The sequence below is a fragment of the Globicephala melas genome, chromosome 14, assembly GCF_963455315.2.
Source record: "Globicephala melas chromosome 14, mGloMel1.2, whole genome shotgun sequence".
Lineage (NCBI taxonomy): Eukaryota > Metazoa > Chordata > Mammalia > Artiodactyla > Delphinidae > Globicephala > Globicephala melas.
Genome location: NC_083327.1, coordinates 28,254,030 through 28,267,843, shown reverse-complemented (window position 1 = coordinate 28,267,843; position 13,814 = coordinate 28,254,030). Strand labels below are relative to the sequence as shown.

Genomic DNA, 13,814 nt, shown 5'->3' with positions numbered 1-13,814 from the left:
AGTTACACATACTTATGAATTAAAAAAAAACTAGGATGATTAGTTTATGAAAAACAAATTAATTTAGAAGAAAAAAATGAGGCAAAAATTGCACCACACATCAAGATGGCGGGATAGAAGGACGTGGAGCTCACCTCCTCCCATAAATGTATCAAAAATACATCTACATGTGGAATAATTCTCACAGAATACCTACTGGATGTTGGCAGATCTCATACAACCAAAGTTGCAAGAAAGATCACCATTTAACTGGATAGGAAAAAAAAAAAAAAAAGGAATTGGGACAGGATCTACGTCCCTGGGAGGTACCTGTGAAAGAGGGAAGGTTCCCTCAAACTGGGAACTCCCTTCACTGACTGGAACATCAGCCAGGCCAGCAAGACAGCTTCAGAGGCTCAGAGGAGAATGCAGCAACCAGCCTGCCACAGGCAGAACAGAGGCTGGCACAGACGGTCCTGACCACCTTGCTGTACTCCCCAGCCAGATGCATGTCTGCTAGTGGGCATGGAGGCTAGGTGCTGAAACTTGGGCTTCAGGGGACAGACCTGGGGAGAGGACTGGGATTCGCTGTGCAGAGACAGCCTGAAGGGGGTGGAGTATGCTTTGGGCTGCAACAGGAGGTGTACACAGGACTGAGCCTGGGTCTGCCATAGAAGCCCCACTGTTAATGGGGTGACCCTCAAGCAAAGGGAGGGGCAAGGCCCCATCAGAGCAGCCTCAATCTCTGCGTGCTCACAGCAGGTGTGGCTCTGCCTCTATGATCTCTGGGAGCATGCAAGCCCGGGAGTGCTACCCACACTTGGAGGTGGGGCTGAAATCTGAGCTGTGTCCCAGCAGCTGATCAATCTGCGGATTTATGCTGCTGCTGGTGGCTCTGTAAGCTTAGCACCTGTGGGACATCCAAGCAGATTACTGGCGATCCTGTGGCTGGGGCAAGTCTGGCATTAGCAGCTGCAAGCTTTGTGGGCATGCATACGTGGAGGTGGAGCTGGGGTCTGCGCTGATTCTGTAGCTCCCAGGGCAGGTCCAGGTGTGCGACCATGACAGTTCAGATGCCTGACTTCAGTGGATCTGCGCTGCTGGTTTTGTGAGCACAGCGCCCGAGGGTCACACAGGTCGACTGCCTGCATTCCCATGATTGAGGAGGGGCCGGGGCAGTGCCAACAAGAGCATACTTTGTGAGACTGCACGAGTGACAGGCAACACCACAGATGCCCTCCCGGCAAACAGCTCCTGGGGAGGAACAGGCAGTGGCTTTTCTCCCAGCGGGAGCACTCCAGTCTTGCCTATCTCACACTGCAGTAGCTTAGAAATGTATCTGGGGGCTTCTACTCCAACAACTGGTGAGCAGACCCTGTCCCCAACAGGGCTGTGACAACCACAGAGCAAAGAGGATGCCCTGCTCAATATCCATTGCAGGCTCTGGTCACCACAACACCAGTCACACCCCCATCAATGGGATAATGGCCAGCACATACTGAGAAAAGACATGGCAGGGCCCCACACTAAAAACAGCTCTCACACCAAAAATATTAGATTCATGCAGGGTACACGGGGATGCTCCGACATAAAAACAGCCCTCCAAGACCACAGTTTCTCCTAAACTCTTACAGTAAGAGAAATATAAGTAAAATGAAGCAGAGGAGCCAAATGCAATGAAAGATCAAGAGAACTCCCCTGAAAGAACAAAAAATGAAACACCTCTCCAGTCTACTAGACCCTGAGTTCAAAAAGGAGGTAATAAAACTACTGAAGGAATTAAGAAAGGCTATCAATAGAAATGCAGATCACTGTAACAAGGAACTAGTTACTAACTATAAAGAGAAACCAAGAAAAATTAGAAAACTCATTTGCTGAGATGAAAGCTGAGCTAAAGGCAATAAACAGCAAACTGAATGATGCAGATGAATAAATGATGAGGAAGAAAGAATAATGGAAATTGCCCAATAAGAAAAGCAGACAGAAAGACAAATGAAAAAAAATGAAAGCAATATATAAGACCTATGGGATAATATAAAGTGTGCCAATCTACACATCATAGGGATCCCAGAAGAAGAAAGAGAAAAGGGGATCAAAAATGTACTGGAAGAAATTATGGCTGAAAACTTCCAAACCTAAGGAAGGAAACAGATATCCAGGTATGGGAAGCAGAGAAGGTCCCAAAAGGATGAACCCAAACAAACCCACAACAGGACATATTATAATTAAAATGACAAAAGTTAAAAGATAAAGAGAGGTTTCTAGGCAGCAAGAGAAAACAAAAGAATTAGTTACAAAGGGAACCTACTTAAGCCTATCAGCTGATTTCTCTACAAAAACGTTTCAGGCCAGAAGGGAGTGACAAGATATATTCAATGTCCTGAAAGGGAAAAACCTACAACTTAGGAAACTCTACCTAGCAAGATTATCATTTAGGAGAGAGAAAGAATGTCTCCGACAAGCAAAAACTGAAAGAATACAGCAACACTAAATCTATCCTAAAAGAAATATTGAAAGGTCTTCTCTCAATAGAAAAGAAGCAAGAATCTGTAGGAAAGAAAAAGAATATCACAACTGGAAAGTAAATCACTTAAATAAGCCAGTACACAGATTTTAAAAAAATTATTGTGAAAGCGATATTAACTACAATGAACAGCAAAAGGATAAACATGAAGGTGCAAAAGAGGACATCGAAATCAAAAAATATGGGGGAGAAAAGTAAGAAAATACAGATTTTTTTTTTTTTTAGAATGTGTTTGAGCCTATATGACTACCAGTTTGTAGCAAGTAGATACAGGAATGGGTTAACATACTTGAAAAACAGCGTAATCACAAATCAAAAACATACAATAGATTCACAAAAAACAAAAAGAAGAGAACAAAAGCATAATACAAAAGAAAACCATCAAACCGCAATAGGAAAGACAAAAAGAAAAAGAAGGGAACAAATAAATACAAAATCAACTGGAAAACAAGGTTTAAAATGGCAACAAATACATATCTATCAATAATTACCTTAAATGTCAATAGACTAAATGCTCCAATCAAAAGTCAAAGAGTGGCAGATTGGATAAAAAAACAAGAGCCTACAACATGCTGTCTACAAAAGACCCACTTTAGGGCAAGTGACACACATAGATTGAAAGTGAAGGGATAGAAAAAGATGTATCATGCAAATGGAAGTGACAAGAAGGCGGGGGTAGCAATACTCATATCAGAGAAAACAGACTTTGAAACAAAGACCATAAAAAAAGATAAACAAGGGCACTGAATAATGATAAAAGGATCAATACAAGGAGAAGATATTATACTCTTTAACATATATGCACCCAATATAGGAGCATCTGAATACATAAAACAAATACTAATAGTAGGAGACTTTAACACCAGACTCACATCAATGGATAGATCTTCCAGACAGAAAATCAATAATGCAACAGAGATCCTAAACGACACATTAGAATAGACTTAATTGATATTTTCAGGGCATTACATCCAATAAAACCAGAATACACATTGTTTTCAAGTGCACATGGAACATTCTCTAGGACTGACCACATACAAGGACACAAAACACACCTCAACAAATTGAAGAGGATAGAAATTATTTCAAGTATCTTTTCTGACCACAACAGCATGAAACTAGAAATCAACCACAGAAAGAAAAACAAGAAAAAAACGATTACATGGAGACTAAACAACTGCTACTAAAAAAACAATGGGTCAAGATGAAATCAAAGAGGAAATTTAAAAATACCTTGAGACAACTGAAAATGAAAACACAACCATACAAAATCTATGGCATGCAGCAAAGCAGTCCTTAGAGGGAAGTTCACAGCAATACAGGCCTTCCTCAAAAAATAAGAAAAATCTCAAATAAACAACCTAACCTACCACTTAAAAGAATTAAAAGAAAAAAACAAAACCTAAAGTCAGAAAAAGAAAGGAAATAATGAAGATCAGAGAGGGAATAAATAAAAGAGATTTAAAAAAATAGAAACTAACAACCCAATCAAAAAGCAGGTAGAAGATCTAAACAGATACTTCTCCAAAGACATACAGATGGCCAATACAGATAAAAAAACGCTCAACAATGCCAATTATTAGAAAAATGCAAATCAAAATTACCATGAGGTATCACCTGACACCAGTCAGAATGACCATCATCAAAAACGTCTACCAACAATGCTGAAGAGGGTATGGAGAAAAAGGAACCCTTACACTGTTGGTGAGAATGTAAATCTGTACAGGCACTATGGAGAACAATATGGAGGTTCCTTAAAAAAACTAAAACTAGAGCTACCATATGATCCTGTAATCCCACTCCTGGGCATATAACTGGACAAAACTATAATTCAAAAAGATACATGCATCCCAATGTTCATTGCAGCACTATTTACAATACACAAGACATGGAAGCCACCTAAATGTCCATTGATAGATGAATGGATAAAGAAGATGTGACAGATATACATACACACCCACACACACGCAATGGGATATTACTCAGCCATAAGAAAAATGAAATAATGCCATTTGCAGCAACATGGATGGAACTAGAGATTATCATACTAAGTGAAATAAGCCAAAAAAGACAAATATCATACGATATTGCTTATATGTTGAATCTAAAAAAAAAAAAAATGATACAAATAAACTTATTTACAAAACAGAAATAGACCCACAGGCATAGAAAACAAACTTATAGTCACCAAAGGGGAAAGGTAGGAGGGAGGGATAAATGAGGAACTTGGAATTAACATATACATACTACTATACATAAAATATCAATAGATAAACAACAAGGACGTACTGTATACCAGAGGAAACTATACTCAATATTTTGTAATATAATCTATAAGGGAAAAGAATCTGAAAAAGAATATATATACACACACATATACTATACATACATGTAACTGAATCACTTTGCTGTACACCTGAAACACACCACTGTAAATCTATACTGCAATTAAAAAAAAAAAGAAATCAATAAAATCAAGAGCTGGTTCTTTCAAAGGGTAAACAAAACCTACAGACCTCTGGCCAGGCTCACCAAGAAGAAAAGAGAGAACTAAATAAAATAAGAAATGAAAGAGGAGAAATAACAACTGATACCACAGAAATACAAAAACCATAAGAGAATACTATGAACAATTATATGCCATCAAATTGGACAACCCAGAAGAAATGGACAAGTTTCTAGAAACATACAGTCCTCCAAAACGGAATTAAGAAACAAATTAATTTGAACAGAATGATCACTAGAAGTGAAACAGAATCTGTAATAAAAAAAACTCCCTGCAAACAGAAGTCCAGGACGGGATGGCTACACTGGGGAATTAATTCTACCAACCATACAAAGAACTTATACCAATCCTTTTCAAACTCTTCCAAAAGACTGAAGAGAAGGGAACACTCCCAAAGACATTCTATGAAGTCACCATCATCCTGATACCAAAACCAAACAAAAATACCACCAAAAAAGAAAATTACCAGTATCTCTGACAAATGTAGATGCAGAAAATCTCAACAAAACATTAGCAAACCGAATCCGATAACACATAAAAAAGATCATACACCACGACCAATTGGGATTCATCCCAAGTTCACAAGGATAGTTCAACATAGCAAATCAATGGGATACACCACATAAACAAAAGAACAGACAAAAACCACATGATCATCTCGATAGCTGCAGAAAAAGCATTTGACAAAATTCAACATCCACTCATGATAACAACTCTTACCAAAGTGGGTACAGAGGGAACATATCTCAACGTAATAAAAGCTATTTATGACAAACCCACAGCCAACATAATACTCAACGGTGAAAAGCTGAACGCATTCCCGCTGAAATTTACTACAAGGATGCCCACTGTCACCACTTCTGTTCAACACAGTATCAGAAGTCCTAGCCACAGCAATCAGACAATAAAAAGCAATAAAAGGTACACAAATTGGAAGGGAAGAGGTAAAATTATCATTATAAGCAGATGACATAATACCATATACAGAAAATCCTAAGGACGCCACACAAAAACTAGAACTGATAAATGAATTCAGCAAGGTAGCAGGATACAAGATTATCATACAGAAATCTGTTGCATTTCTTTATACTAACAATGAAATATCAGAAAGGCAAAGTAAAAAAAAATTCCCTTTAAAAACTGCATCAAAAAAAGATATACTTAGGAATAAACCTCATCAAGGAGGTGAGAGACTTATATGCTAAGAACTACAAAACATTAACAAAGGAAACTGAAGATGATTCAAAGAAATGGAAAGATATCTCATGCTTTTGGATTGGAAGAATTAATATTGTTAAAATACTAATACTACCCAAAGCAATCTACAGATTTAATGGAATCCCTATCAAATTACCCATGACATTTTCCACAGAACTAGAACAAATAATCCTAAAATTTATATGGAACTATAAAAGACCCAGAATTGCCAAAGCGATCCTGAGGAAAAAGAACAAAGCAGGAGGCATAACCCTCCTTGACTTCAGACAATACTACAAAGCTACAGTAATCAAAACAGCATGGTATTGGCATAAAAACAGACACATGGATCAATGCAACAGAAAAGACAGCCCAGGAAATTCCCTGGTGGTCCAGTGGTTAGGACTCTGTGCTTTCACTGACAAGGGCACAGGTTCAATCCTCGGTCAGGGAACTAAGATCCCGCAAGCCACACGGCCAAAAACAACAATAACAGAAGACAAACAGAGCCCAGAAATAAACCCACACACCCCTATGGTCAATTAATCTTCGACAAAGGAGGCAAGAATATACAATGGGGAAAAGACAGTCTCTTCAGCAAGTGGGCTGGGAAAGCTGGGCAGCCACATGTAAATCAATGAAGGTAGAACACTCCCTCATACCATACACAAAAATAAACTCAAAAATGGCTTAAAGACTTAAATATAAGACATGACACCATAAAACACCTAGAAGAGAACATTGGCAAAACATTATCTGACATAAATTGTAGCAATGTTTTCTTAGATCAGCCTCCCAAGGTAACAGAAATAAAAGCAAAAATAACCAAATGGGACCAAATCAAACTGATAAGCTTTGGCACAGCAAAGGAAACCATAAACAAAATGAAAAGACAACCTACGTACTGGGAGAAAATGTCTGCAAGCAATGTGACCAACAAGGAGTTATTTCCAAAATATACAGTTTATATAGCTCAATTTAAAAAAAAAACAAAAAACACCAAACAACCCAATCAAAAATGGACAGAAGACCTAAACAGACATTTCTCCAAAGACGACATAAAGATGGCCAATAGGCACACGAAAAGATGGTCAACATCACTAATTATTAGAGAAATGCAAATCAAAACTACAATGAGGTATCACCTCACATGGGTCAGAATAGCCATCATCAAAAAGTCTACAAATAATAAATGCTGGAAAGGGTGTGGAGAAAAGGGAACCCTCCTACACTGTTGGTGGGAATGTAAACTGGTGCAGCCACTGTGGAAAACAGTATGGAGGTTCCTTAAAAAACTAAAAATAGAGCTACCTTTTGATCCAGCAATCTCACTCCTGGGCATATATCCAGAAAAGACAAAAACTCTAATTTTAAAAGATACACACACCCCAATGTTCATAGCAGCACTATTAATAATAGCCAAGATGTGAAAGCAATCTAAGTGTCCATCAACAGATGAATGGATAAAGATGTGATATATATATATATATATATACACACACACACAATAGAATATTACTCAGCCATAAAAAAGAGTCAAATGTTGCCATTTGCAGCAACATGGATGGACCTAGAGATTATCATACAAAGTGAAGTCAGAGAAAGACAAATGCCATACGACATCACTTACATATGGAATCTAAACTATGATACAAATGATCTTATTTACAAAACAGAAAGACTCAGACATAGAAAACTTATGGTTATCAAAGGGGAAAAGGGGTGGGGGAGGGATAAATCAGAAGTTTGGGATTAGCAGATACAAACTACTATATATAAAATAGATAAACAAGAAGGTCCTACTGTATAGTACAGGGAACTATATTCAGTATCCTGTAATAAAGTATAATGGAAAAGAACATGAAGAAAAATATATATACACATATATATGTATAACTGAATTGCTTGCTGAACACCAGAAATCAACACAACACTGTAAATCAACTAAAAAAAAAAAAAAACTGCACCAAATTTTACATCCTTAAGCAGAATTATGCTATTGAAATACCAGGTAATTGATCTGTCTTCCCATTCTGTGATCAATTTGCTTTCCCACCAAAATTTCACCTCAAATTTGGTGACTCCTGACTATCTGTCTTGCCCTTTATTGTATGTTAATTTCTTGTTCATTCTATTTTTTCTGTCTGTGAGGCTCCCCTCACCTGGGAAGTCAGTGAATGTTATATGATTCTGAAGAAAAATGAGATCACGAACATACTGAAAGGAAACTGAATGCTGTATTCCAGTTAGGGTGTATGACTGGGAGAAATCCACTTTAATTTCTCTTTTGCTTATCAGTCTTTTCTATAATGATTATACATTTCTTTGTTTGTTTGTTTTGTTTTTGCGGTACGCAGGCCTCTCACTGTTGTGGCCTCTCCTGTTGCGGAGCACAGGCTCTGGACACGCAGGCTCAGTGGCCATGGCTCGTGGGCCCAGCCGCTCCACGGCATGTGGGATCTTCCTGGACCAGGGCACGAACCCATGTCCCCTGCATTGGCAGGTGGACTCTCAACCACTGTGCCACCAGGGAAGCCCCATTTCTTTTTTTTTTGAACAGCTTTAATGAGATATACAAAATTTACATATAAATCTAACCAATTCTAAGTATACAATTCAACAATCTCAATAAATTAATAGAACTGAGCAACCAACACCACAATCCAGTTTTAGAAGCTTTCCATCACCCAAAAAGTTCCTTCCCAGATATTTGCAGTTAATTCCTGTTGCCACCCGTAGACCTAGGGAACCACTGATCTGCTTTCTGCCTCTACAAATGTGCTTTTCTAGAGATTTCTTATAAATGGAATCAGTATGTGGTCTCTTGTGTCCAGCTTCTTTTACTTAGCATGTCTTTGAGGTTCATGCATAATAAAGCACAGATCAGTATTCACTCCTTTTTGTTGCTGAATAGCATACTGGTGTATGGATATACCATATTTTGTTGTTTGTATCCATTTGTCAGTTGATGGACACCTGGATTATTTCCAGTTTGGGGCTATTATGAATAATGCTGCTATGAAGATTTGGTTCATGCCTTTGTGCAGAGATATGTTTTCATTTCTTTTGGATAGATCCCTGTGAATGCTTTTCTTTTATAATAATTACAATTTATTTTAAGTAAAGGAAACTATTGAAGAAAAAGGTCTAGACTTTTTTCTGACTCCAATTTTTTCATCCCTATTCATTTTAAGCCAATTATACCAGTTCTCTGGTTTAGGTTTAGTCTGTGTTTTTATTCTTACACATATAACTAAAAGACTTTTAAGTTATTCTAACTACTTGATTCTCTCTTGTTGATTATTTGAAATGTTATAAATTTTCCCTATGACAAACCTGGGGGAGCAGAAACAGTTGCCTAAATATGAATTAATACTTAAAACCGCTGTGTTTGGGGATTTTTGACTAAACTATTATTTTTACCGAATTCCTATATAGATCAATTTGGTTTGTATTAAATTATTTTACCTAAAATTTTCAGTTGAATTATCTAGAACCGCCCCCCCACCCCGGACCAATTAGGTCCAATTACGTGAAGTTTGCTCTCCTGTTTATCTTATTACAACCTTCTCATGTTTTTTGTTTTCTGTTCCTTTCTACCTGAACACATTCCTACAAAAATGCAGAGGGCATCTTGAAGAACTTTATCTTAAAACTGCTGGGTGCATAACTTACTGTGGGTGTTCAATAAAAGTTTAATTGGATTGCACAAAATTTCTAGCTTTTTTTGTACAATGAAACTTAGCTGCTGAATTATTTCAATCTGGAATACAATGTAGCTTAGTATTCTTCTCACTAACTACTTCCTGCTCTTCTTTCTGGCTACCTATAGTAACAATAAACATAAACCCTTTTCAATAAGAGATGCAGGTCTTCTCTCTGAAGTTAGACCAGAAAACTGAGTTGGTTCCTTGTATTTAAGAGGCAAATATGAAGATACATTACCTTAAATGGAACCATCTAGAAGCCACACAGCCTAGCAACATCTTTTGTGGCTCAAAATTTGTTTTTGCTCTCATGGTTTGATAATACCTCCATACAGAGAAACTCAGGGCTACTATGAGTCAGGAAAATATTATTTGCTGAACCAGATGATAACTACACTCACCACAAAAACTAGTCAAAGAAAAAGGATAAATATTTGTTAATAGGAAAAATACACTTTTAGGTTTTTTTTTTGTTTTTTTGACTAAGTGATAAACGTTCAGGGTACAAAAAAGTTACAAAACGGAGTCCCCCTCCATTCCTATCACTCAGCTACTCAGTTCCTCTCCTGGAAAAAACTACTGTTCTTGTGTTAGAAGGGTGATCTGGTGGAATCTGTCAGAGCCTATGTAAAGCAGACATCCACATAGGGAAGAGAGCTGTAGCAGCAAATGGGAGATCAGTCACATAAAGGGGAATTAATCAAATAAGTAAATACATTAAGGATAATGGGAGCTAGGTTTCTCATGGACAGAGAAGGGAGTTACAATTATGGAAAAGGAGAAAACTAGAACAAGACTTAGAGTGTTGGAGGTATCAGTGTGAACTCATGGTTCCTGATACACAAAAATACAAAAATATAGATATATAGGGGGGTGTATACAATTGTGTAACGTGTATACCTTAGCTTGTCTGCTGAGAGGGCTTGGGAGTAGGAACAACCAAACAGCAATAAACAATCTAGTGTCCAGATCTTGGTTTCTAAATACTATACTCTACTAAAAGGAACCAGGGCTCGTTGGAGAAATGGCTGATTCCAAGGTTGGAACAGGTAAAGTATGAACTGAGCCTGGAACTTCTTGTTGCGCCAGAAAGAAGTGTTGGAAGAATGATGGGGACACGTCAAAAGGACACAGAAGCCAGCTTGAAAGGCCTTCCACTAGCTAAATCAGAGCCAATTTGAAAATCTAAATAATGGTAACAATAGATTATAATCCAATGAATAATATAGAAAACCATAAGTCCACAGTGATTTAATAAATGAATAAACTGAAAATTTGATGAAAAACAGGGTAACTCACATGATCTCAAACTGCCCTCCCCATAAATACTTAATTATAAAGGGAAACAAGAATCTTTATGAGAAGCCTAGCAGATATCTCCTTATTAAGAAGTCACAGTGCACCTCATCAGTAACTGGAAAAATCTAAATTGTATGCCACCTGATAGGGTTCAATGACAAGAACATATAATCACTTTTGTGATATTCCTGCCAAAGATGCATAACCTGAATATAAATATGACAAAGTAGCAGAAAGAAAAGATTTAATATTCTATGAAATAACTGGCCTGTGATCTTCAAGTGTCAAGGTCATGAAAGTAAGGTAAGTGTTCCAGTGACTAAGGAGACATGACATGACAATTAAATGCACTATGTGATTCTGAACTGGATCCTTTTTGTATAAAGAATATTATTGGAACAACTGGTAAAACATGAATGGGATCCAAGGACTGGATGGTAGTAATGGATCACGGTCAATTTTCTGATTTTGATGTTTGTATTGTAGTTCTATAGGATGTTGCCCTTGTTTGTAGGAAATACAGACTAAAGTGTGATTATGGGACATCATGTCAGCCACTTTCTCTCAAATGTGACAGAATTAAAAAACAAAAAGGTTCTCTAGCAACTTTTTTTTCTCTAGTAAGTGTGAGATAAAAAAAGGAAAAAAGAGAGAAAGAAAACTGTTGCAATAGATTGCAAGCTCTCTCTTCTATCCTTTTAGTCTTTTGTTCCACCAGGGCCCTGAATGTATTAGGTGTTCAATGAGTGCTTTTGATTTGTTGAATGACAAAAAGAAATCACTGTGGCTGCCACGAAAAAATGTCCTGAAAAGTAATAAGAGTAGAAGAAGGGGGACTTGTTAGAAAGCTCCTGAAACAGTCTAGGTAAAAAATGGACTGAAGTGGTAAGAATGGTGATGTCAGAGAAGTAAAGATTACATAAATATTTAAAATATAAATTCAAAAGATGTTGTGTTATGGAAAGGGAGGTAAGAGAAAGGATGGCATAAAGAAGGACTCCCAGTTTTCTGGCAAAACCAACCTGATGATGATATTTACTGGTAATGGAAACACCAGTGGAAGAATAAATTCAGAAGAGGTGGAAAGTGGGACAGTAGTGAGTTATTTTAAATATGCTGAATTTGAGGCACTTATAATAAAACACTTCAACAGAGATGCTGTACAGATAGTATGAGTCTGAAACTTAGAAGAAAGGTAAAAGCACCTAGGCAGACAGTACAGGACTGAGAAGAAAAGATGGCCTGAAACAAAACTTTCAAGGCTCGTGAAAGGAGGAAGAGCCAGAAAAGGTACAGCCTAATAAGGTACAGTCAAAAGAGGTAAAAAGAAACCAGGAAAGTATAGTGTTAAGAAAAAAAAAAAAAAGAGAGATGAGAACATTTCAAGAAGGAAGCCGTAATTGGGGTTAAATGGTGCTATAAAGTAAAATAAGCCAGGTGGGTGAGTTGAGAAGTGAATAAAGGTAAGAAAACTGAGATAGTAACTGTAGACATCAATTCGAGAAGGTTCACCTTAAGGAAAGGAATAAACAAGATGGTAAAGGGAGTGGATGGGGTTGAGAGAGGTTTGATTGTTTTAAAATGGAGAAATCTGGACATTTAAATGCTGGTGGGACCCAAAAACCACTGAGATAAACTAAATGACACAGGAGAAAAGAGAGAATTGAGAATGTAGTTTTTCTTAATTCCACACTGGAGTTTGTTACACAGGGCCCAAACATTAAGTTCAAGTGATTTTGAAAGTAAAATTGTTATTCATTAGAATTCTAGAATGTTATTTAGTAAAAAAAAATAGTTCTAAAGTCATCCAGCCCCGTCTGCGGCCCAAAGAAGTTAGGTGACTGACTGACTTATCTACTCAAGGTCACAAGGTTACTATGTGATAGGGATATGACCCAAGGACTTCTGACTGCATACTCTTTCCATGATCCCAGTGTGACTTTATATATGATCTGGGTGTTCTGCAGAAGTATATCTGGGGTCATAAGGATGGTGAAGGTAGGCAAGTAAAGGAGATGTGCGTTGGAGAGAGTGTGGCCACATTCTAGGGCTCTGGAATCCCCATTCCTATTTCACAGAAGCTGCCCTCTGTCTATTTAATAAACTAGGGGCCTGAATGAGATTCTACTTTAAAAAAAAAAAGCAAACAATAATCAAACAAATGTAAAAATATACATAATTTAAAATATGCTTACCGGGTAATAGCACTGAACAACCCACGGATGCGTGCTTTATGTCTAGCTACAAAAGCTTCAGTAAATATTACTCCTCTGTTATCAAGATCAATGTGTCCGTTAATAATTCTACCTAGTCGCTGAGTTAGCGCCTGAGGGTAAAGATGGATGAAAATTCTTATTAATTTGAAAGAAAATTACACATTTACATTTGTACAGTCTTACTAGCATCATGTTGCATGCTGATGCTGTATTAATCATATGACTGAATAATTTCAGCAAGCATGAATTAACAAGATATATAAGGTAAAATGAAGACTTAGGATCTAGGAAACTTCATAATCTTATGGCAGAGACAAGAATCGAATAAATCAAATAGTTGAATGTTAAAAGGCTCAGCTACATGCTAAAATAAGGCCTATTTCTAT

The 13,814-nt window shown here is 37.4% G+C and overlaps 1 protein-coding gene across 2 annotated transcripts in view; it reads right to left on the bottom strand.

Annotated features, from left to right (window-relative positions):
* Nucleotides 1–13,814, bottom strand: part of UFL1 (UFM1 specific ligase 1) — a 51,682-nt gene that overhangs the window by 20,710 nt on the left and 17,158 nt on the right. For both annotated transcript variants that reach the window (XM_030883008.2, XM_070043442.1), the window contains one exon: nt 13,408–13,538. In XM_030883008.2, the coding sequence (XP_030738868.1) occupies nt 13,408–13,538 (131 nt within the window). The remainder of the gene's footprint in view (nt 1–13,407; nt 13,539–13,814) is intronic.